The sequence below is a fragment of the Onychostoma macrolepis genome, chromosome 15 (genome assembly GCF_012432095.1).
Source record: "Onychostoma macrolepis isolate SWU-2019 chromosome 15, ASM1243209v1, whole genome shotgun sequence".
In the NCBI taxonomy this organism is placed as follows: Eukaryota; Metazoa; Chordata; class Actinopteri; order Cypriniformes; family Cyprinidae; genus Onychostoma; species Onychostoma macrolepis.
Window position 1 is genome coordinate 15,771,569 of NC_081169.1, and position 25,771 is coordinate 15,797,339.

The 25,771-nt window shown below is 40.7% G+C and overlaps 2 protein-coding genes across 6 annotated transcripts in view; one reads left to right on the forward strand and one right to left on the reverse strand.

The window, feature by feature from the left end:
* The window catches only part of cbl (Cbl proto-oncogene, E3 ubiquitin protein ligase), a 33,596-nt gene extending 22,740 nt beyond the window's left edge, over positions 1 to 10,856 (forward strand). The window contains exons 6-16 of one of the 2 annotated variants that reach the window (XM_058744481.1): positions 455 to 592; positions 725 to 812; positions 910 to 1,041; positions 1,129 to 1,353; positions 1,669 to 1,800; positions 1,973 to 2,341; positions 2,424 to 2,515; positions 5,211 to 5,363; positions 5,476 to 5,585; positions 5,674 to 5,880; positions 7,599 to 10,856. In XM_058744481.1, the coding sequence (XP_058600464.1) occupies positions 455 to 592; positions 725 to 812; positions 910 to 1,041; positions 1,129 to 1,353; positions 1,669 to 1,800; positions 1,973 to 2,341; positions 2,424 to 2,515; positions 5,211 to 5,363; positions 5,476 to 5,585; positions 5,674 to 5,880; positions 7,599 to 7,867 (1,915 nt within the window). In that variant the 3' untranslated portion in view covers positions 7,868 to 10,856. Of the gene's footprint in view, positions 1 to 454; positions 593 to 724; positions 813 to 909; positions 1,042 to 1,128; positions 1,354 to 1,668; positions 1,801 to 1,972; positions 2,342 to 2,423; positions 2,516 to 5,210; positions 5,364 to 5,475; positions 5,586 to 5,673; positions 5,881 to 7,595 lie in introns of both variants that reach the window. The other variant, XM_058744480.1, reaches the window with a different exon arrangement.
* Positions 10,216 to 25,771, reverse strand: part of mcamb (melanoma cell adhesion molecule b) — a 35,034-nt gene continuing 19,478 nt past the window's right edge. The window contains exons 3-17 of one of the 4 annotated variants that reach the window (XM_058744483.1): positions 24,251 to 24,500; positions 24,057 to 24,127; positions 23,895 to 23,979; positions 23,627 to 23,806; positions 23,336 to 23,463; positions 22,913 to 23,051; positions 22,723 to 22,835; positions 20,793 to 20,934; positions 20,498 to 20,625; positions 19,735 to 19,891; positions 15,710 to 15,754; positions 14,397 to 14,429; positions 13,904 to 14,033; positions 12,906 to 13,020; positions 10,216 to 12,763 (exon numbers count right to left, since the gene is read on the reverse strand). In XM_058744483.1, coding sequence (XP_058600466.1) covers positions 12,906 to 13,020; positions 13,904 to 14,033; positions 14,397 to 14,429; positions 15,710 to 15,754; positions 19,735 to 19,891; positions 20,498 to 20,625; positions 20,793 to 20,934; positions 22,723 to 22,835; positions 22,913 to 23,051; positions 23,336 to 23,463; positions 23,627 to 23,806; positions 23,895 to 23,979; positions 24,057 to 24,127; positions 24,251 to 24,500 — 1,716 coding nt within the window. In that variant the 3' untranslated portion in view covers positions 10,216 to 12,763. Of the gene's footprint in view, positions 13,021 to 13,903; positions 14,034 to 14,396; positions 14,430 to 15,709; positions 15,755 to 18,623; positions 18,702 to 19,734; positions 19,892 to 20,497; positions 20,626 to 20,792; positions 20,935 to 22,722; positions 22,836 to 22,912; positions 23,052 to 23,335; positions 23,464 to 23,626; positions 23,807 to 23,894; positions 23,980 to 24,056; positions 24,128 to 24,250; positions 24,501 to 25,771 lie in introns of those variants that run through there. The other 3 variants (XM_058744482.1, XM_058744484.1, XM_058744485.1) reach the window with 3 other exon arrangements.

Consider the following 25,771-nt stretch of genomic DNA (forward strand, 5'->3'; position numbering starts at 1 on the left):
AAATTTTAAAGTATATGTGTTTCATAGCACTAACTGTAAAGTGTAATGGGGTTATCAAATAGCCTTTTTACTCAATTAGTCTGTGCTTTTTTTTTTTATTTAAATTTTTAGTTTAGTAAATTTAACTTCTGCTTTTAAAAGGATTATTTTTATTTTTAGATTGCAATGTTAGAATGTAATGTGATTTTAACCCTTTTTTGCACATAATATATACCTACATGCTTATATTCACTTTATTTGTTTAATCCAAATACAAAATACTAAGATATATACCGTATACCGCAAATCAGCCAAAAAATACAGAGATATGAGTTTTTGCTCATATCCCCCAGCCCTATGACCACCCATAATGCACTGAGACACTGTCTGACACTGTTGGATGGTCCTGTTTCTTTTATCTCATGTCATTTTATCACGTGTTTGTTGTAACAGTCACGTTTTCTCTTGGTTACAGCTATATTTTCAGGCTGAGCTGTACGCGGCTCGGCCAGTGGGCTATTGGTTACGTCACAGCTGATGGGAATATCTTGCAGACCATTCCTCATAACAAACCTCTCTTCCAGGCCCTAATCGACGGCTTTAGGGAAGGATTGTAAGTCAACACAGCAGCTCAGTCTAAAACTCACATTTAAAATATTTAGATGTGTAATAAAGCTTCAGATGTAATACTTCACCTCCCTCAGACCTTCAGTGTGTCTTACAGACTGACTTTATTCCCATTTAGCTACCTTTTCCCTGATGGTCGCACACAGAACCCTGACCTCACAGGGCTGTGTGAGCCCTCACCTCAAGACCATATCAAAGTCACACAGGTCTGTTTTTGTTATTATCTCAGTCAGACACCTAAATCCATCTAGTGTTTTGGATAATCTGTGTAACCCTCTTTTTTTTTTTTTCCATCGCTTACAGGAGCAATATGAGCTCTACTGTGAGATGGGCTCTACTTTCCAGCTGTGTAAGATCTGTGCTGAGAATGACAAGGATGTTAAGATTGAGCCCTGCGGCCACCTCATGTGCACTTCCTGTCTCACAGCCTGGCAGGTAAACCTGAAGAACCTTCAGCTGTCCATTAGTCTGGATACACGCGTGTTTTTTCCTCACTCTTGGTTTATTTTCTCGCTCTTTTAGGAGTCTGAAGGCCAGGGCTGCCCGTTCTGTCGCTGTGAAATTAAGGGCACCGAACCCATCGTCGTTGACCCCTTCGATCCCAAGGACCCCAATAGTGGAGGCTCCTACGGAGGCTGCAGGAGCATGTTTGGGGCAGAGGGAGCCCCTTCGCCCAGCTACGACGATGACGATGATGATCGCTTGGAGGACTCTCCTTTCATGATTAGCAAGCTGGTTGGTGCTAAAGTAAGAACAACTTTATCTTATTATGAGTTTATGGACCATTCTGCTTTGCTAAACCTTCATAAAGACACCTCAACCTGTTTTTCAATGAACAACATTGATTCAGCTGTCGCCTGCCTCAGTAAATATTATTTTTGTAATGTGTAAGGCTCCTGTTTTGAAGTTTAATATAGGAATTCCTACAAATCCAAACCAAATAACTTTTCCGGCAGACACTTCAGTATTACTCCGCTCCAGATTGTGGTAAAGGCTCAGAAATGTTGGCATGAGTATTTAGCATCAGTATAGCTGTATGCTGAATGGTTTGGCTTGTTTCAGGTGGAGAGGCCGCCCTCGCCGCTGTCAGCTGCCCCTCAGCCCGTCGTTCCCCCAGTACCTCCTCGGCTGGATCTGCTTCCTCTCAGACCCACCAACCCTCCCGGGGCCTCTAGTCCAGGCGCCACATCCAAGGTAAATGCACTAGCATGGAATGTTTCGCCAAGTTTTTCACCCTCAGTACCTCAGTTTGGAATGTATTACGCATTCTTTTTAAACACTTCAGAAGAAAATTTCTGAGTTAGGATTAGACGAGCGCTTCTTGATGTTCAGTTTTTAATATCTGGTTTATTCCTCCCATCCCCAGGCCCCATCCCATCACAAGGACAAGCCGTTACCGCTGCCCCCAGCCCTTAGGGACCTGCCGCCACCACCTCCCCCAGACCGACCACACCCAGCCGGATCAGACAACCGGCTCCCAAGACGCCCTCTCCCCAGTACGCCTGGAGAACCTCCTCGGGACAAACTGCCTCCTACCCCACCTAACCGCAACATGCCGGACTGGAACTCCCGGCCCGTACCCAAAGCTCCATCGCAGCCACCAGCAAGCGGAGACTCCCGTGTGTCTCGAGAACTCTCAAACAGACACTCTCTGCCTCTCCAACTGCCCTCCACGCTCGATGCCAGAGCAGAAGGCCCAAGGAACAATGGCCCCCCCAGCCTTGACCACCAGCTGGTGAGGACGCACATGCCATATTTGCACATTGATAGAAGCCTAATCTGAACTTTTATCTAACTTTCATTTGCTTCATGTGCAGAGTTTCGGATCATCCAATCCTGGGTCAGATTACGACAGCCCGAAAGTAAAGCCATCTGCCTCGGCTAATGCCATCTATTCCTTGGCAGTCAGGTAGGTGGCGTAGAGCAACATAAAAGGCCATTTCACACTGAGCACAAGGCGAAAAGGCAAGGTGAATCGCCAACAAATGGTGCCTTCACACCAAGCACAAAACAATTGATCAATTTCTGTTAATTCACGCCTGCACGCCAGGTGGCAACCAACAATGCATTTTTCCTCATGGATGTATTTCGTATATGGCTTTAACATCGCTCTTCAATAGCATTAAATTAAGATAAATAAAGTTTGGTTCAACACCGGAAACACAACCCATCTATAATGCTTTCAAGAATACATCTTAAAGGGGTCATCGGATGCCTATTTTGCCCAAGTTGATATGATTCTTTAGGGTCAGTGTATTGATATGATTCTCAATGGTAGTGTAAAACAACACCCTTTTTACCTTGTCAAAAACGGCTCTTTTCAGAGCAAGCTGTATTGTTGCATGCTGCTTTAAATGCAAATGAGTTCTGCTCACCCCACCCCTCTCTTCCGTGGCGTGACACTCAGTTCTCTGAGAGGCTTGTTTACTTTAGTCACATTTAGCTGCATTCATCGTGAAACTTAAGTAGCACATTATTAGGAAATGCGATTTGCAAAGATTCATAAAAAAAAACTTATACTCACTACTTCTGTAGGTGAAGCTGGATCACAAATGATTCGCGCAAACATGGACGCATTTAGGTAGATCGGGGGCACATTCCCTTCAAAAACAAATTGCATCTTCAGCGGCTCAGATGTTGGGAGTAAATGACAACTGCTATGTTCATTATTACATCCAACAACAGAACACCTCAATCGCTTAGGAGACATTCTTGTCTACATCTGCTCCGCCGGTGAAACAATGGCGGACTGATGACAGCTCACTCAGGGCGGGTCTAAGGTAAGACACCAGTCCAGTCTGTGCTGAAACGCTACGGTCAATCAACTATCGTGGGAGGGCCTGGGTCTGTGTGACGTCACACAGACAAGCTGAGAACGTCTTGATTTGAGAAAGGGGTAAAGATTTTAGTAGATAAAAAAAAAAGAAAATAAAACACGGTGGATTTTTATCATTATAGGGTGGTTGTGTACACGCACTGCCAACACACATTTCAGTTCAAATAACTTGTAAAAGTGCATGTCTTATCCGATGACCGCTTTAAAATATAATTAGAGATACAATTAGCATCAAGCTACACTTCAGAATTTGATACATTTTTTTTGCTCAAAACCTACTTTAAACCATCTTTAAGTGTTTGTAATAACTTCCGATTGTGATCTAAAGTGGATCTTGATTCTATAATAGGCACACATGCATCCTTTGTGTTTTATAGTGGATTGAGTGCTACACCTGCTTGTCATTTGTCATAAATATCCTTTATTGCTATAAAAAATACCATGAACTACATAAAATCATATACAGAAAAATATCGTCAAATCACAAAGTCTATTTGCTTTCGCATTTCATGTGTAGAAAAATGTTATTATATTGGGATGGACTGGAGATATGATCACACGATTGACAGATCTAGAGTGAGAGCGCTCTGACTCCTAACTCTCGCGCGCATGGAAAAAACAGGCATAATTTAGTGGGAAATAAATAGAAATTATATTTTGTATTAAGAACATGTTATCTGAGAACAGATTTATTCTCACAAGAACTCAGCATCCACTCTTTCTTCCGGGATACTCTTCTTCTGTGTTTGTTTACACTGGTTTTCGAAACAGCGCCACCACTCTCACAATTTTGTGCAACAGCAGCAGCTCCAAGCACGTGCTCGAAGCTCAAATCTGATTGGATGGCCCGTTTCATTGCGGAGCGATGGGGGAAAAATCGAGATAAGTTGAAGAAAAAAAAATCCTCGCTTTTTCGCTCTGTGAATGGTGTGAATAGCCCCATGGAGATTCAAAAGTGTCATTGCACCAAATTTTCACGTTCAGTGTGAAAAGGCCTGAAGACTAGGGCGGCACGAAGTACTGCATATTAAAAATAACACCGGAATCGCACTATGGCTTAATGCATTAGTTTATCACTATGGTAAACTAGGTACTGTTTTTTTTTTTTTTTTGTTTGTTTGTTTTTTACATGTGTGAAACAATTTGCTCTGTATCATGAGCTGTTTTTGTGTAAATGAACACAGTGCCGAGCTTATATCCATATATTTATTCACCAGCAAACCTTCAAAAAATGCTTTAACATTTGAAAATAAAAAATGTGTAACATTTGAAAATAAAAATATCAGTATTGTAATTTTAGAGTTGCATAGTGAAATAAAGTTCACGCATTTTATAGTCATTGAAGGATTCAAACAAAAAAAAAAGTGTTAATGTGGACTATGAAAAAAGAGATTCTGAACTCTGTTCACTTTATGGTTACTTGAAATGTTTGTTCTTGTAAAAAGTGAAACTAAGTGTAAACACCCAAATTTAGTTTTATGCCCAAATCATTCAACCTAAAAGAATGGTTTGCACTCAAAAAGTTCTCGGATGAAGTCATTTTTCAGCATTCAAATTTTTATTTCCTCTGCAGATACAATCCCTAACAAAATCACCATTCTAGAATGAATTAATTCCAAACTAAGCTGTTTAATTCACAATGAGAGAACCCAAATATCACTATTTGTTCCAATATCATAAAAACACCCCCTCACTTTCTACACTCACTCTAAACCTGTTAGTAAAGCAAGCAGTCACATGTGTGTTGACTCTTTCTCTGTGTTGACAGGCCTCTCCCAGCAGTCAAAGCTCAGACCGGGGAGGACACCTGTGAGAACGATGAGGAGTCAGAGTACATGACTCCATCCTCTCGACCAGTACTGCCCTCTCCTGCAGGGGAAGCTGTGCCTAGACCACCTCCTCCACTTTCTCTCAGTCCCAGGTAAACTTGTTTTAGCAGCCATGGAGGTGTAAAACTCCAATACAATCTGAATAGACTACACATAGATATCAGATCTCTTTCATTGTACTGACACTAATGTTTACCTCTGTAGGAGTATGCTCAATGAAATGGAGTCAGAAAGCCCACAGATGTACGAAGCCATGTACAACATACAAGCTCAGGCCCTTACTGCCTCTGCACCACATCAGGCCAGAGACTCTGGTATTGTGATGTTTAAAACTTTGTTTTTATACAGGTAGTCTGCTAGTGTGTTCTGAAATGTGTAATATTGTATTTCTTGATTGTTTAGATTACTCTGAATTGCCTCCTTTGACCTGCTCTAATGGCCCGAGGGATCCTGTTGGTGCATGTGGTGAGGAGGAAGAGGAGAACAGCTATGACTATCCCAAGCCCCATATACCCACCAACCTTGCCCGACGCACACTTTCAGATATTAACCCTACATCCTCAGCCTTCAGCCGCCTTTCCATAGACAGCGAGCTTGGAGCATCAGCAAGTAAGTCATACTGAGTGTTATTTTAGTATTATTTATACTTATTATTCATATACTCTTTATGTAAATAATAAGGATATAATATATACTAGTACATTGTTTTACAAGTTTATATACTGTAGTTTTTATATATATATACAGGTGCTGGTCATATAATTAGAATATCATCAAAAAGTTGATTTATTTCACTAATTCCATTCAAAAAGTGAAACTTGTATATTATATTCATTCATTACACACAGACTGATATATTTCAAATGTTTATTTCTTTTAATTTTGATGATTATAACTGACAACTAAGGAAAATCCCAAATTCAGTATCTCAGAAAATTTGAATATTTACATTTGAGTTTCAATTAATGACCATCCCTACAGTATAAATTCCGGGTATCTCTTGTTCTTTGAAACCACAATAATGGGGAAGACTGCTTACTTGGCAATGATCCAGAAGACGAACATTGACGCCCTCCACAAAGAGGGTAAGTCACAGAGGGTCATTACTGAAAGGTGTGGCTGTTTACAGAGTGCTGTATCAAAGCATATTAAATGCAAAGTTGACTGGAAGGAAGAATTTGGGTAGGAAAAGGTGCACAAGCAACAGGGATGACCGCAAGCTTGAGAATACAGTCAAGCAAAGTCGATTCAAACACTTGGGAGAGCTTCACAAGGAGAGAACTGAAGCTGGAGTCAGTGCATCAAGAGTCACCACGCTCAGACGTCTTCAGGAAAAGGGCTACCAAGCCACTTCTGAACCAGAGACAACGTCAGAAGCGTCTTACCTGGGCTGTGGAGAAAAAGAACTGGACTGTTGCTCAGTGGTCCAAAGTCCTCTTTTCAGATGAAAGTAAATTTTACATTTCATTTGGAAATCAAGGTCCCAGAGTCTGGAGGAAGAGTGGAGAGGCACAGAATCCATGTTGCTTGAAGTCCAGTGTGAAGTTTCCACAGTCTGTGATGATTCGGGCTGCCATGTCATCTGCTGGTGTTGGTCCACTGTGTTTTCTGATGTCCACAGTCAACGCAGCCATCTACCAGGAGATTTTAGAGCACTTCATGCTTCCTGCTGCTGACCAACTTTATGGAGATGCAGATTTCATTTTCCAACAGGACTTGGCACCTGCACACAGTGCCAAAGCAACCAGTATCTGGTTTAAGGACCATGGTATTACTGTTCTTAATGGCCTGACCTTAACCCCATAGAAAATCTATGGGGTATTGTGAATAGGAAGATGCGATATGCCAGACCCAACAATGCAGAAGAGCTGAAGGCCACTATCAGAGCAACCTGGGCTCTCATAACACCTGAGCAGTGCCACAGACTGATCGACTAGTGAAATAAATCAACTTTTTGATGATATTCTAATTATATGACCAGCACCTGTATGTATGTATGTATATATAATAAATAAATAAATAAAATGCTGCTTCAAGCACCCAAGCATCTTTTAAAATCAAAAGATTTTTTTAGATGGAAACAAAGTCAGTCGAGTATGTCCAATCTTTTGATTTCTGTGGTAGTCATTATTTTTAAATATATTTACAGAGTAAATATTGCACTGCCATTTCCTTTTTCCACCTATATTTATTTTAGATCATATTTCAACCCCATGAGAGTGTCATGGTTTCCTTATTTTAGAACAACAACTGCAGTATGGTCATTATCTCAGACTTCAGTGTCTATATGTTGATAACGTTTTTATTCTACTTTGTGTCTTCAGCAGTCATGGACCCCACTGAAGCCCCTGAGCGGCCTCCTAAGCCTCTTCCCCGTCGCATCAACTCAGATCGCAGGCCCAGCCCGGTTCCCCCCGGAGCGAGCCCAGGGCCCAGCCAGCAGATCAGCAGCGAGATCGAGCACCTCTTGAGCCAGGGCTACTCCCATCAGGACATCCAAAAAGCCCTTATGATTGCACAGAACAATATCGAGATGGCCAAGAACATCCTGAGGGAGTTTGTGTCCATCCCTTCTACTGCACATATCTTAACATAGCGAAACTTCTCCGAGCATCCAGGCGCGGCCCGGCCACGCTCGTCACGCATTCGTCTAGACTCCAGAAGAAAAGAGCGCAAACTTGCACTCCACCTCTAGCTCTAGTGACGGCGAGAAACACTTTCTCCGTAACACTTCTCGGATTCTCTGTCCTCCTCCGTGCGTGCGGAAGAGCGAGGGGTTCATTGCAGCCGCTTCTTCAGCCTGAAGGCAACGCATGTCCCCTAAGGACAAAAACAAAAAAGACAAAAACATGTATGTGTTTATATATGATTTAATATATAAATCAGAATATTGAGTATAGTTAATATATACACATGTATGTTGGAGAGGTTCAGCTGCAGAGATCAGGGTGTGTGAAGTATTAGGCCTCGGAGTTTGGATAGCTAAAGGGAGTTAAACGGGAGACTGCAGCCGAGCATTTTCTGGCGTGAAAAATGGCCTTTACTTGTTGCTTCGGTACGTTTTGTTTTCAAGTGTGTGATTTTAAATTTTTCGTCTGTCTAGTAGCATGCCGTACATGTCGGTCCCCACAGCGCAGTCGCCTGTTTCAAAAATACCGCTCAGCCCAAAGCAACCCGTTCTCCGCTTGACCTTGACCTCCAGGGTACTGTTTTTTTTTTTTTTTTTTAACACGTGTGGTGGCGGCTGGCATCGGAAATGGGCTCTCCGTCAGCCTTGTTACATCTGTGTAGCATTACTGTAACTGTACTGTACCATGAATTCACTTCCCAAATGTTTTAAGGACAGCCAGTCCTTCAGATTCCCAGTAGGAACGAGCTGATGAAGGGTACACGCGTCTGATGTCAGGGGACATGTAATTTGTTTGCTCTAATCTGAATGTGTCATTAATATGGTGGTCTCCGACTTTTGTGAAGTAGTGTGTTTACTAAAGATAGTGTTCTCTAACAGATAAAGGGTGAGAGGTTGGACACAAACAAAGTGAATCTGCTTAGTTAAAAAAAAATAAAAAATAAGAAGTATTTGCTTAAAAAGGTCCAAGGCCTGGCCAAGTTTCTGTATTCGGTGGGGACTGAAATCACTCTTGGGGAGGTTCGGACTCTTGTATGAAGCTGTTCATCTTAGAAACCATTTCATTTGATCACCTTAATATATTGTTATTATTAATGTTATTATTATTTTTTTGATTTATTGTTATTAATACAGAAGTGCTTTACTGCTGCTATTATTGTTAGTGCTAAACAATTAAGCCTTAAATGTACATTTGTGAATACTGTGTTTAACCCATTTTAAAGTGACAGTATCGGTTGTGTGTAATTTGGTAATGTAGCATACTTGAAATCAGAAGCAACTTGCGCAGGTGTGAGCCCAGCTGATTTGTTCTGTGTGTGTGTGTTTGTGTGCGTGCGTGCATGGGACGTCTTGTTTTCATCCAGGTACGTTGCGTTTTGCTTGAAATACATGAGTTTTCATTCATGGAATGGTGAAATGCGTCATGGGGCTCATCGCGGGAGGCCTTATTTCTGTTCTTTCCTTGTCCTACGAGGCTTTGGTGTTGAGCCCGTCACCGATTGGATCGATCTTTCAGCGGCAGCCCTGTTCAAGCCATGATTGCAGTGCCCATAGTCCGCCTGCTGTTAGGGAGAAGGTTCTTCCCGTTCTCCCCTTTGTACTCAGGAATACCGTACATTTCAACAGAATCTACATTAGTGACTCCGTACTTTAAAACCAGTGCAAGACGGTCTCGTTTTCAGGGTGAACACAATGCTAGGCTACTTTCTCAATGACATCAGCATTAAATTAATTAATTCTGCCTTCCTTAAAGGTATAGTTCACAAAAAAATGAAATTTTGTCATTAATTACTCGCCCTCGTGTCGTTCAAAACCTGTTTTGTCCATACAGTTAATGTCAGTGGGGTCCAAAACGAAATTGGTCCCCATTGACTTCCATTGTATACGTAAAAACACATTCTTCAAATTTGTAATTCTCAAAAGAACGAAGGTCATTTGGAATGACTTGAGTGATAATAAATGGCATCGTCTTCATTTTTGGGTGAACTGTGGCTTCAATCTTTCCAGTTATTGTTTGTTATTGCACCAGCACATTTGAATGCACTAGTAATACATTATAGTGATTTGAGTCTCTCATGTGGGACTGGACTGGATGTCGCCGACATCAAAACTGGCCCAATTTTAGTTTCTACTAGCCCCTAGTGTTCTTGAGAGTGTTGCACTGGGATTGCAGGTACTTCCACGTCTCAAACTTGTAGGTACACATGCAACCTTGAGAGCTTATGATCAGGCGAGCTGGTCAGTTCAACTTGTAGGCTGTTAACTCTTGGTTTGTAGATTCTGTTGCCTTGAAGCATATGATGGTTTAATACTGATTTTTTTTTTTTTTTTTTTTTTTTTTTACTGCACCATATGAAGTTTAGAGATGAGAAGGTGATGTTTTTTTTTAATCATTTCATTTTACTGTACTACTATTTCTTGATAATTATGTGTGATGGATGTGTGTGAGGTTGTGTGTACCATATTTGGCACAGTGTACCAATTTGTGCTATGATACTGTCACTTTAAAATCAAGCGTGTAAAGTTACTTATACATAGAATACGTGGAAATGGCAATGTTTTATTTCATTTTTGCATTCCTGTACATGTCAGAATTTTATTTTTGTTTACTGATGTGAATATTACTGTGAGCAGTGCCATATGTTTAGATATGTCCGTAATTTTTGTTCTGCTACCCGGAAAAAAGGCCTTGTTTAGTGTAAAGAGTGAATGATATCCCTCATGAATTTTTGGAAAACGTTTCCATTGTTGCTCAACGCTTCTTTGGCTTGGTCAGTGACATCTTGTCTGTTTACTGGAATGTCTCGAATCAGACCACAAGAGGGAGCTCGCTCCTCATTTTGCCATAACTTGCCTGAGTATTTCAGGGTTTCTTTCTTTTGTGCTAATTCTCATATCACTTTGGAAGTATGCACAGCGCTATACTGTTAATTAAAACAATAGAACAAACATCATGGCTAATGTGTCTGTCTTAAAGCTTAGTCTTGTTGTTTTTTTTTTAGGGTAAAACCGTGTGTGTAACTGCTATACAAGTTAACTTTTTTTTTTTTCTTCTTCTGACTAGTTTTAATCCAAACCTATTTTGGGAATATAGTTTTAATCGAAAGTCACCTCATAGTTTTCCTTGTGCTCAGTTTCACTTAGGTTTTTTTTTTTAATTATTAATGACATCATCCTGGATGGTAATTTTTGGTGGGAAAACAACTTAACACAAGTAACGTTATTAGAAGCTAATGGATGGAATGTAAAGTTCAAGCAGGCCTACTGAAGCTTGACCAGAAGTCTGGTATAGCTTGTCCTTTTATAGAAATACTTCGACATGACAGAACTGGGCCTCGCTGTGTATAGAGGACAGCCTTCACACACAACGCGTTTTTTCATTCGACTTCGCTGCTTTTTTAATTGTTTTCAATGTTAAAAGTTGTTAGACAGATGTTTGAACGTTTCGCGTTCTGTGTGAATGCTGTAATTTTTTTAATTTATTAGTGTCTATAAAAAGCCACATCTGTTTTTGATCTTATCCTTTCTTTAACCTTTAAAATATTTCGAACCATTGTATAGAATAGATGTTTCTGATGAACATAAATAAATGGGCCAAACTGTGACAAAAATTAAGGCTCGAGTAAGCCAGCCCTTTTTAATAGAAATACCAGGACAATTCAAAAACAAGCATTAACAAAAACACCACCGACACAGAACAAAAACGGTGTGACAAACCAGAGGAAATGAAACTGGTGAACTTCAGTGTAATAAAGACTTTTGTATCCATCTGTGGGTCTGATTTGCGTACAGTACAGGGTACATACTGCATAGATTAAGATCCAATTTATAAACCTTCAAAATATGGATTGAAAAAAAGATTAATAAAACATACTGTTTAAAAAGAAGTCCAAGTATAAAAGTAACACCTGCATTTCTTCCTGTTCTGCTCTCCCTCCAATGTGTTAAATGACTGCAGACTTCCACATGCATTTTAATATTTCCTCTAAAATTTTAAAATGGGAGGGTTGGTCATGTATTTCTTTATTATTTACATTCAGTGCAAGATGAGGACAGCAGATAAAATGGCAATTAAAAAAAAAAGAATACAACTGAGCTCAACAGGGCACTTCCATTTTTCTCAGGCCAGAGGGACATTTTTAGCTCAAACTGACATTAACGTAACTCACTGGCTCGGCCCTCGCAGTGAACATGAACTTAATTTGATATAGCTAATAAAATTATCAAAACAAAACCAGAGGCATGACATGAACCCAACATTTTGCTTACATATTTGGAAAAAAGGTCAGCCATGTCGGAGACTTTCCCTGACAATTTATTTGTAGAGAAATTGCCCTCAAGCTTTATCATTGGGCAGTTTCAGTGCTGATCCAGAGGACAGATGAATGTTGACAGTGGTAAAGACGGTTCAGTGCATGGACTATAGTGCGGCAGACGTGAGAGCAGGTTCAGATCAGACACATCGACAGCACAGCAAATAATCACTCTTCGGCACTCTTCAAATGCCCCTCAACAAAGAGACTCAAGCACACCCTTTCCAATGTCTCAGGCATTTTAAATAGCTAAATATATACAGTGTTTCATATTTATATACAATTTGTAAATACTGGAGTGGAGTCGTTCATAATGAACTTAGTGCTTTTTGGATCATCTTACTGTATATTGAATCAGATTGTAGCATTTCAAATACAAAACATGGGCAGAAAAAAGCAGAATTGAGTGGGAATTCAAGTAGAGGGGAAGATGTGGACGTGTTGTGAGGTCTTTGAGCACTCAGATTGGGATTCACCCTGAGACGGAGCGCTGTAGGACAGTGGCCGCTAGCGTCTCTCCATGTGTGCATGTAGTTTTCAGTCGCTGACCCTAATTGAGAGAAAATACCATCAGGTTTCTGTGGCACGGTGAGTGTCAGCCTTACAAATCTTGGGTCTTGTTTAAGATTGGATTTGAGTTCCGTGGACTGTAAAAGAGCTAATAATGGGAGTCATTGTTCTGAAGTAATGACCTATTCAGTGGGGGACTTTTTGTCTCCATTGACTCCTTGTAGAAGCACCGCCTCTTCAGATTTACCGCTTTTCATCTCCATTACAATATCATCCTTACTGGTCTTTTCCTTCGTGCTGGAGAAAGAAAACAACAGATGATTTAAATGCTTTGTATGATGATGGTGTATTGAAAAATACTTATTCATGTACATTTATCCAGACATTTAGTATGGATACTAGGGCATTACGTTGATTCATTTTAGACTATTTTGCTCTAATTTTAAGGTACAGTGGTGTTTTATTATTATTTATATACTATTTTAGTATTTATTTTAAATTTACCTTTATTTTTACATTTAGTCATTTAGCAGACGCTTTTTATCCAAAGCGACTTACAAATGATGACAACAGAAGCAATCAAAACCAACAAAAGAGCAATAAAATGCAAGTCTCGGTTAGCCTAACGCAGTACACGTAGCAAGGTTTTGGTTTGTTGTGTTTAGTTTTGTTTTATTTAAAAACTAATAAAATTGACAGTAACGTGTCTATTTAGCTATTTATGTTTAATGTATTTTAATTTTAGTTCCAGTAATTTCAACTAAAAATAAAAAAATAAAAATGACCAAAACATATTTCTAATTTATTTTTATTTTAGTTTAGTAGTTTTAAGGCTAATTTAAAAATGAGAAATGTGATTTTTCATCTAATATTTTATCTTAGCTTAACAAAAAAAAAAAGATTTTTAATAGTTTTTCTAACAATAACAACACTGATTTAAAGGTGCAGTGTGTCATTTTTACAGCACCAAATAATCAAATAAACCTACAAATTGCATATTTCTTATAAACTGCCTTAGGAAATATTCTTATAAATTGCTGTTTCTAAAATTTTCTATATATTAATATGGGACAGAAGTAACTTACTATCAAAAAATACAGGAGCTTAAAGCTAATTAAGTTATAATTAAATGTTAATTATACTTATTTTATTATATTCAAATAACATGTAAAAAACATACAAATCCTGCTTTCCCGACCGTCCACAGGGCAGCTTTCCTTTCTTGTAGAGGAAGTAGAGCACGCTGCCCAGTATGGCTATGAGGAGGAGGCAGATGATGATGACGGCTATGACGACTCCACTTCCACTTCCTGCGGTAAGAGAAGAAATGCAGGCTGAAGTGAGTACACTGACAGAGGAAAAGCTAAAATACTTCGGGTGAACGTTGCCTCTATGTCTGACTGAAATATACAAAGCCTTTGCCATAACAGTTTGTTTCCAAAAGGGCTGTGAGTAAAGTGCATTCTGAGAGTGCTGAGCAAAGAAAAGCAGTGATGACGTGTGACTCGTTGTAGGGGCGATTTATACAGAAAGTACTCTGGAATCATTCACAGTTCGGTGGTCAGTGCAGATTAGCGTGAGAAATGATGGTTTGTACACAGCCCGAGTAAGAGTGCTGGGGGTGATGGTGGGAGATGAGTGGTCAGGCTGCTCTTCAACCTCGCAATACATACGTGTTTGTTTTGGTGGAGCGGTTAATCCCGTTCCTGTGACGACAAGGGTTTGAGTTACCAAACAGCAGTTATATTCATACATCACTTTACATTGCCCGGTGCTTTTTAGCATCTTGTCTGCACTTCTTGTAAGAGCAGGGGGGGTTAAACTGCAGTGTAGGGATACTAGGGGGTCTATGGAAAATTTTAAAGAAAAAAAATCTATATATATATATATATATATATATATATATATATATATATATATATATATATATATATATATATATATATATATATTACTATTATTATTATTATTTAATTCGTTTTATTTAGATTAACTAATTATTTTAATTAGTTTTCATTAATTTTATTTTTACTAAAATATAAATAAATATTTAATTATTTAAAAATCATTATAAATAAAAATAATATAATTTTACAAATAAATTACTTAAATTTCTTGAGGCTTTAGTACAATTGCAAGTCAATTGTTCTATAATTTGTAAAATTTTCCAAATAAATTACTTACATTTCTTGAGGCTTTAGTACAATTACAAGTCAATTGTTCTATAATTTGGGGTAGAAAAAAAATCTTATATTTAATTATTAAATTTTAAATACTGCTACTATAACAATAATACTAATACTACTATAATTAATTTTATATAATATTATTAATGTTTTAAAATAGTTCATGTTTGAATTAAGTCTGAAGTACTGCTGCTATATTTTGACAGACACATGTTTTGACAGACACAACTTGTTGCATTGTGTCTGGTTAGAACATGATGCTGTAAGCAGCGGCTGACACTGAGACCAGCTAAATCTGCTCTTATAACTCTGTTTATATTCCTGACTTCAGCCATAAACGGTATCAGAGATAAGGGCTCTGAGGACCGCCATAATATGAAACGGAAAGGTCAGCTGATATCCCAAAGTGAGAGAGGCAGCTTCTCCTCATTTGCCCTGATGCCAAGTACTCTGGTCCCATGAGGTCACAGGCAGTCAGCCAGGCCTGATGTGAAGCCCGCCTTTGTCCTAATCAGAGTCCAGAGACCACATGAGAGCATTTTCACCATCAACCGCCGCCTTCTGTTACAGTAAAACTGCTTTGTGTTTAAACACACGCTGATTTTGACTGCACCTCCAGAATAAATATACAGCCCTCTCAGATGACTGTGTTTCTATGGCACAGATACTGCTTTCTGTCATCAAATCTCAAACATGTGTTTTCTTACAGTCAAATTGCAAACAGTCACTCGCTGCACTGATGGAAGAAAAAATATACAAGTATCTCAAAGTATTTTTGAGTGAAAGCTTCAGATACATACCTTTAGTGCTGGTGGCTTGGGTTGTAGTTGTTGCCACACGTGCAACTACGCAAGAAAAATTGGTATGGATTAAGATTGTTTGCATAATTTAAATGTGTTAGTTAATGAACTGATAATGAACAACACTTGTACAGAATGTATTAGTCATGGTTAATGTTCATTTATAAACTAATACTAATACATTCTTTAATTTAGTTTGCATATGTTAACATTAATTAATTCAATAGTTAATATTAACTAACAATGAACAATGATAATTGGTAAGGTAAATTTTTATACTACTATTCAAAAGTTTGTGGTCAGTGAGATTTTTTTTTTTTTTCTAAGAATTTTTTTTTTTTTAAGTGATAGTAAAGACATTTATGCAAAAGTTACAAAAGATTTCTTTCAAATAAATGCCACTCTTTTTCATAATTTTTCATAACATTTCCCAAAAAATATTGAAATCAACTGTTTTCAACCCATAATTGTCACGGCAAGGTAGGGATGTGCACGGAAGGAACAGGGTCTGGGTCCAGATGCAGGAAAAAACAATTTAATGATCAACAAAAACCACCCCGAAGGGGAAAAACAGGCAGGCAGGCAGAGACAACAAACAACCATACAATAATAACATCACCAGGCAGAGTAGCGGGAGTGAGGTGAATAAATAGTCCATGGTGATGGGGAACAGCTGGGAGTGTGATGAGTGGCAGGTGTGTGTGGTAATGGCAAAATGAGTCTGGGAAGACGGGAGGTGGCGACCTCTGGTGGTGAGGGGGAGCATCGTGGACCCGGACTCATGACAGGACCCCCCCTCTAAGGAATGGATTCCAGACGTTCCCAAGCACCCATCCAAGGGGAAGACAAGGCGAGAACGGAGCAGGGGAGGGGAAGGCTAGGATGGGGAAGGGAAGGGATGGGGGAGGGCCAGGTCCATGCGCTGGAGGGGGACCTGGGGACTGAGGCAGCGCCGGCGGGATGGGGACCCAGGGCAGAACCCGCGGCCACACCAGCGGTGTGTGTAGAGCTGCCACCCCGTAGCGGGCAATGGCTGGCTCCACCTCCTTGGGAGCCTTGTGAGCCTTGTGAGCCTTGTGAGCGGGCACCACCGCCTCGGAAGGACCGGAAGCGGGCACCACCGCCTCGGGAGGATCGTGAGCGGCCACCGCCGCCTCGGGAACCTTGTGAGAGGCCACCGCCGCCGATCGTGAACGGACACCGCCGCTGGAACCCTGTGCGGCCACCGCCGCTGAACCTTGTGAGCGGACACCGCCGCTGGAGGATCGTGGCGGACACCGCCGCCTCGGGAACCCTGTGTGCGGCCACCACCGCCTCGGGAACCTTGTGAGCGGACACAGCCGCCTCGGGAACCTTGTGTGCGGACACCGCCGCTTCGGGGATACTGTGAGGATCGTGAGCGGCCACCGCCGCCTCGGGAACCCTGTGAGAGGCCACCGCCGCCTGAACCTTGTGTGCGGACACCGCCGCTCGGGATACTGTGAGGATCGTGAGCGCCACCGCCGCCGATCGTGAACGCCACCGCCGTTTCGGGACGATCGTGAACGGACACCGCCGTTTCGGGACGATCGTGAACGGACACCGCCGTTTCGGGACGATCGTGAACGGACACCGCCGTTTCGGGACGATCGTGAACGGACACCGCCGCTGGGGCGATCGTGAGCGGACACCGCCGCCTGAGGATCGTGCGCGGACACCGCCGCCTCGGGAACCTTGTGAGCGGACACCGCCGCTCGGGAACCCTGTGCGCGACACCGCCGCCTGGAACCCTGTGCGCGGACACGCCGCCTGGAACCCTGTGCGCGGACACCGCCGCTGGAACCCTGTGCGCGGACACCGCCGCCTCGGGAACCCTGTGAGAGGCCACCGCCGCTGAACCCTGTGCGCGGACACCGCCGCCTCGGGAACCCTGTGAGCGGACACCGCCGCTCGGGAACCCTGTGCGGCCACCGCCGCCTGAACCTTGTGAGCGGACACCGCCGCTGAACCCTGTGTGCGGGCACCGCCGCTCGGGATACTGTGAGGATCGTGGCGCCACCGCCGCCGATCGTGAACGCCACCGCCGCTGACGATCGTGAACGCCACCGCCGCTGACGATCGTGAACGGCCACCGCTGCTGACGATCGTGAACGGCCACCGCCGCTGACGATCGTGAACGGCCACCGCCGCCTGAACCCTGTGTGCGGGCACCGCCGCCTGGAACCCTGTGAGGATCGTGGCGGCCACCGCCGCCTCGGGAACCTTGTGAGCGGACACCGCCGCCGGGAACCGTGTGCGGACACCGCCGCTGACGATCGTGTGCGGACACCGCCGCTTCGGGACGATCGTGTGCGGACACCGCCGCTTCGGGACGATCGTGTGCGGACACCGCCGCTTCGGGACGATCGTGTGCGGACACCGCCGCTTCGGGACGATCGTGAGCGGACACCGCCGCTTCGGGACGATCGTGAGCGGACATCGCCGCTTCGGGACGATCGTGAGCGGGCATCGCCGCCTCGGGAACCTTGTGAGTGGACACCGCCGCTTCGGGAGGACCGCGAGCAGACCACGCCGCTCGCAATGACATCAGCGGGGGTTCCTGCACGCAGCGTATCAGCCCTGGACGCTCTGGGAGTGGGCTGGAGGTACTGGGTGCGGCAGACGAGGCCTCTGACGCCCCTTTGATCGCCGCTTCAGGAGCGGGCTCCGCAGCTAACTCCACCCTGAAAGCTGAGCCACTCAACTGCAGAGCCAGGTTGATGTAGTCCTCCAGCGATTCCTCTGGGGCCCAGTATGGCATCAAGGATTTAAAGGGGTCGGCCAGGCCTCCCCAGAAGATGACCATGAGGCAGGTCTTCTCGGTAGCCGACTGGCGAGCCATTCTCACAAAGTCCCGGCATAATCCTCGATGGACCGGTCTCCCTGCGGACATCGAGAACTTCCCTGCTGGACCCATGTCTGCTGGTGATGTTCTGTCACGGCAAGGTAGGGATGTGCACGGAAGGAACAGGGTCTGGGTCCAGATGCAGGAAAAAACAATTTAATGATCAACAAAAACCACCCCGAAGGGGAAAAACAGGCAGGCAGGCAGAGACAACAAACAACCATACAATAATAACATCACCAGGCAGAGTAATGGGAGTGAGGTGAATAAATAGTCCATGGTGATGGGGAACAGCTGGGAGTGTGATGAGTGGCAGGTGTGTGTGGTAATGGCAAAATGAGTCTGGGAAGACGGGAGGTGGCGACCTCTGGTGGTGAGGGGGAGCATCGTGGACCCGGACTCATGACAATAATAGTGTTTCTTGAGCACCAATTCAGCAATTAAAATGTTTTCTGAATAATCATGTGACATGGAAGACTGGAGTACTGGCTAATGAAAATTCAGCTTCGCCATCACAGAAATAAATTACATGTTAAATAAATTATTTTAATATTAATATAATAATATTTTATTTCAATGAATAATAAAAATAATTAATAATAATATAATAATATTTTAATTATAATAATATTTTACAAAAGATTGTCAAAATATTGATCAAATTATTTAACCAAGATGAATAAATTTGGTAAAAAAAGAAAAGAAAAATGTTCATTGATAGTCCATGATACCAACAGTGCTGGGTAGATTACTTACAAATTGTAGTCCGTTACTTTACTTTACGATACTTAGTCCGTTAATTACATAATGAAAATTATAGTTAGTGATGTAGTCTATGTTACTCATTTTAGTAATGTATTCTGACTACTTTTTAGATTACTTTTAGATTACTTTGTATTCTGACTACTTTTAGATTACTTTTGGATTACTTTTTACCTAACTCTTTTTAGACTTACCATTAATTGTACCATATTGATATAAAAAAGCAAAGAGAAAGAAAATATATTACATTATTTGATATCAATATCATGAAGTAATTAATTCAGTCATAAAAATGTACATTAAAAATTCATTATTTAAAAACCTGTGACCATTGACCAACATCAGAGAATTGTGAACATGCAGATGTAGAAATCTTAAGATTCTGAAAATGAATACTCACATGCTTCAATCTTGCGAGAAACATCTTCTGTCCCCAACTCATTGGCAGCGCTGCACTTGGCTGTGAGTTCAGACGTGGCTCTCACAGAGATCATGCTGAGAATACCAGTGTCTGTCTTCTGGTTCTCTGCTTCCGGCACAGGGACAGGCTGCCCAGTCTACATATTTTGTCATGGTAATTTCAGTTTACATTACGTTAATCTAGAATATTTTAACTCACATCTGCACATCATGGTTTACCCAAGAATCACCTCATCTTTGCAACATACTAATCAGTCCCACTTTATATTAGGTGGCCTTAACTACTATGTACTTACATTTAAATTAATCATTTGGTACAATGCACTTATTGTGTACATACATGTTTTTACATTGTACTTATATTTTTAAAAATACCTATATGTAATTACATCTGTAATTAATTTCTGTAATTACATTTATAATTACACTGTTGACCCATCCCTTACACCTTAACCCACCCTTAAACCTACCCAAACCTGTCCCTAACCTTACCTGTATCCCACCTCAATACCAGCAAAAGTGTTTTGCAATACAGTATGAACACAATAAGTACATTGTACTTATGTTTTAATGTAAGTACATAGTAGTTAAGGCCACCTAATATAAAGTGTGACCTACTAATCAAACAATGTGCCTCACCCGCTATACAACCACAAACTACCCAATTTTCAAATTACTAGCAAAAGATCTTTGTGACTGTGTGATGGTTCCTGATTGGTCAGAATCAGAGTGATATAGGATACCCGTTGGTCAGAGAGGGTCCAGGTGATGGTGGGGAATGGGTAGCCTTCTGCATAGCAGGTCAGGTTAACGGAGCGGTCAGCCTTATTCACTGGACCCACTGCTATCTCCTCTGTGATCTTAGGCTTCCCTAAAGCAGGTTTAGATGTTTAGTCATGAAAGCACACTTTTTAGTTTCTCTATAATATTGGTGATGTTTCATATACTGAGCAAATATTTTTTATTGTATTATTTATAAACCTGGTTTTACTTTCCCTCTATGGACATTCGGTCCTCACAATGTAGGCAAAGACTGACCTCGCACACTGATTTGCACAGACTTTTGTTCTCGTAGCTCAGGCAGGGAAGGAACTGTCACTTCACACATATACAATCCAGCAGTGTCATAGGAGGCATTGTGTAACTCCAAAACATGCCTCTCCACCAGCCGCATGCCATCCTGCAGTGAAACACACCGTCAAAAAGATCAATTTACATTCTTGAACATTTCAAGAGCACTGTTTATCAAGCAGATTTATTCTATTCATGCTGGATATTATTTATATGTTGTAGTTTTGATATTGGGCCTTGAGCTCTTTTGAGACCACATAAATGTGGTATTGGTCTATATTTGGGTCTTGTTACTTAAAATTTGGGGTTTAAAACTCATGATCTGGGTCTCGGGTTATTGATCTGTATTGACACTTCCTTTAGAAAGTTTAGGGTCAGCACAATTTTCAAGAATGCGATGCATTCATTCAGAAAAGACGCATAAATGTATTAAAACTTACAGTAAAGACATTTATAATGCCACACAAGAATGTTTTCAACATTGATAATAATGAATGTTCTTTGAGCAGCAAATCAGTGTATTAGAATGATTTCTGAAAGATCATGTGACACTGAAGAGTGAAGAAATGTCTTCTGAAATTATATGCTTATAAAAATATTTCACAATATTACTGTTTTTACTGTAATATTGATTAGATCAAATAAATGCAGTCATGGTGAACATAAGAGAGCATACTAAAAACTATTTAAAAACAAACTATATTTTAAACATATGTTGTAAACAGAGAATGAAATATAATATGAAATATATGTTTGAAATTGAAATATATTTAGTTTCCAAAAAAGTATCTCTCAAAATATATTTTAGGGGCAAGAAAATGTAAATGTAGATGGAACAGCCTGCCAGAGATCAAAACAAGATTTATAATGATTTATTAATAATATTGATTATTGATTAGATATTTAAATATTTATTTATTTACTGAAACATTGTAAGTTCCTTGCTGAATTTTATTAAAATGTGCTATATGTTCACACGTGTTATAGATAAAAAGATTTGGATTTTGTTTTTCTCAAAATTTGACATATGTGAATGAATTTTATTGAATAGAAATATATGGAGGGCAAAATATATTTTTAAATGCTTCAATATATATTAGGGTTGTCAAAAAGTACCGACTTCGGTACCAGTCAGTACTGAAACTTTAAAAATGAGACGATACCAGCAATTCCCGCTAGAATTTGAGCGCTGCTGAGTGGATTCCTAATCACCGTTGACTGGCCACCGTGTAATTTTTGATTTGTTCACTATATGCAACAAAGTTGATCTAACCTGTGGATCCCCAGAATGTGATGATTGTATATACTTGTGATTGATTTGAAAAAGCAAAGGAGTGTTCAGTAGCTAAGACATCTCTGTGTCTTAAAGTGGCCATTGTGAGATTCTAAGAAACCCTCTGTGCAAAGGATGAAAATGCTGTGTCTGCTGTTTTTCTGCTTAGTTTGATGTTCCAGATAAAACCTAGACTTTTGTCTGTCACCAAACAGACAAACTTCCATATTCGGATGATTCTGCAAATGGTGTGATCCTGTATTGCACAATGTTGTACTTCTGCTTTACTATATATACCCACCGCCCTGATAATAAAGTTGAGCTTTTGAATGAACTAGACCAGTCTGCGTCTGATTCATTTAATAGACTCCCGGGTACCTGAAATTCTCCTGCTATACAACCCAACCAGATTTCAGATCTCGGTTTCATTGTTTTATTCTAACAGTGCGCTCAACAGATACGTCTGTGATTGGCTACAATGATCATCGCTTCATGCTCTTCACCGAGTGCGGCTCACAAAGAAGCACACGGGAGCGTTTGAGAGCCGCGTCTATCAGCAGGTCAGTGGGCAGATGCCTAATATATCTGCTCATAGATATATTATTGTTGCACTTATAGTTGTACCTTATACCATGCTGTCAGTGTCGGTAAAGAAGACAAGGCGTTGCAGGTTAAGGTGAGATCTTCCCCCTGGTTCAGAACTGTCTCCTCTGGTGTCACCACAATTTGATCCAGATCTAAGAAAGAAAAAAAGGTGTTGGTGTCTCACCAACATCTGCCACAGCACAGGAACTGCAGAGGAACATGCTCTTACAATGTACTGTGATGTTGACGGAGGCCTCCGTGTCAAAGCCTGTGTCAAAGTCCAATGACTGGCACACATACATCCCACTGGCTGACCGCATGACATTTTCCAGAAGCACCATTTCATTATCTGCATTATCCAACTCAATCTGGAAAGAAAATGAGAATAATTACAACTGCAGGTGATCCAATATTTTTCACATGGTTCAGAGACTTCAGAACAGCTGGCATTCAATTCAAGTTAATTTGCATAGCACTTTTTACATTACGTATTGTTTCAAAGCAGAAAATGTTACAATCAGAAAGTATTCTGTTATTAGTCAGAGATAAGTGAGTCAAAGTAATGTCCATATGGCTAATAATATACAGCTATAAGATAATATTAGTTACACAGTTATTACGCATCATGTATTTAGTTAAGCTCATATATTACCTCTTTATGTGTAAAAGTAAAAACAGGCTGAGGGTTTCCATTTCCCTCACATCGGATCTCCACAGTGTCACCTTCTTTTATAAGCCTATCAGGTGGATATACGTGCACTGTTACTTCTGTAGTAGGGTCTGAAAGATGAAATTAAATTGTAAGATACTGTTGCGCATTGTATATCCAACAGATGGCAGCACAGAGCACTGTACACTCAAAAATTGATCAATCCACAGAAGAAAGTCATACAAGTTTGGACGACACGAAAAGTAAATGTAGGCTAGAAGGATGTTGACTCACAATGAACTGTGATGCTGATGTTCTTGGATTCTGTCATTCTTGCTCCACCGGGGACAAAGTATTTGACCTCACAGTAGAAAAAGGCATCTTCATCTGACTTCTGAGCCTTAATGTACAGATCACTCTCAACTGTGAGCAGACCGTTAGCTTTGGTTGTCTCCGACTCCGAGATCTTTACCTCTAAAGGGGATTCAGAATTTTTTTTTTGTTATTGTCATAAAATGTCATTTTGCTTTGGAGAATGTTCACTTAATGGTCCTGTATTTACCGTCTGATTGCTGGAGAGGGAATCTATCCCTGTACCATGTGATGGTGGGTCTGGGATATCCATCGTCCACTTTGCAGTGTGCAACCTGAGTGAAAACACCATTGTTATGCAAAGTCCATAAAATGTACATAAACACATTGGTTTTTTTTGTGTGTGCTCTACCTTTAATGGCTCCTCTTCAGTAACAGAAATCCCTGTGTGTATACCTTCAATCACAGGTAGAGATGGCGAGTCTAAAGGACAGAGAGGTTTGGCGTTAGGATGAAGCTTATAATAGGTCAAGAGGCATATTATTATGATCCTCTAGCCTGGACAGGCTCTTCTAAAACAAGTGAGACAGGTCTGATTTGTCTTACTGAATATTTGGAGACGAGTGTGTCCTTCACCGATGTCTGCCAACACATCATGCACAGAGCAGATGAACTCCTTCTGGTCACTCAGTTGCACGTTGTTGATGATCAGAAGGGCACTTCCGCGTGCGTTCTGTGGTTCATAAGAGTGTGTGAAATTGATCCGCCCGGCGTATTCACTGCCCTCGTCAATGATCTCGTTCTGATCATCATAGTAGTAGATTCTTCTCCTGCTTTGGTCCCTGCCTGCCGATTTCTGTACAAAGTCAAAATAGCTTCAACATTCAACTGTAAGACTAGATTTGTACACTACCCTTCAAAAGTATAGGGATGTTGAGATCCTTTCATTCAGCAAGGCTGCATATCAAAATTACAGTTAAAAACATGTACAGTATATTAGAAAAGGTGTATATTTTAAAAGAAATGCTGTTTTTTTTAAAGGTGCACTAAGCGATTTTTGCCAAACAATGTTGATATTTCAAAGCACCAAAACAACCATGCCCACACCCAAACAGATCCTATCAAGAAGAAAAAACAAAGCAGCCTCGGAGTCTGATTTGAGTCCTTCCCGCTCCTTGAGTTCTCTCCAACGCTGGAAAGCTGCTCTGATATTTACGCGGGTCCTACCTCTTGCCTGATTGTAACCCTTCTTTTTAATGTTTTGTTTCTGTGATATTTTTCTCTTTTTTTTAAAGAGCCATCTCTGTCTATCTATAGTCGATCTGCTAATATCTGTCCTGTGCACTCAAACTGAGCACTCTCTTCTCCATCTCATTACAAGACACGCCCCCTTACTGCTGATTGGCTACAAGTGTGTTTTGGGACACAGCCCGATGCTGTGGTCAAAAGCGTTTTTCAAAAATCGCTTAGTGCACCTTTAACTTTATATTTATCAAATAATCCTGAAAAAATATTTTCTACAAAACCATAGTACAACACTGACAATAATAAGAAATGTGACACTGAAGACTGGAGTAATGATGCTGAAAATTCAGCTTTGATCACAGGAATACATCACATTTGAAAAAATATTAAAATCAGAAAAGTTATTTTAAATTGTAATACTATTTAAATATTAAATCTGTTTAAACACTCCTTTCTCCAACTGTTCAGCACTGTAGAAATTAAAAATCTCATATTCAATGAAAAATCAAATCATTGTATTTATAGTGAATATCCTTAATGTAATTATTTTTGATAATGCTTTAGTATAGGGACCAATTCTCACTATTAACTAGTTGCATTTCCTACTTATACAGCATATATTCTGCATGAGCATACTACATCCCTAATCCTACCTAAACTTAACAACTACCTTACTAACTATTAATAAGCAGCAAATTAGGAGTTTATTGACACTAAAGCAGTAGTTAATGGTGAGAATACGTGTAATTTTTTTAATTGGTAAACTACAATATACATTGCAGTAATAATTGTTATACTGATCTTTAGCTAATTTAATTAAAAATTATAAAGACATTTTATTTGTGTATTACAGTTACGATAATTGGAGGAAATGCACTTAAT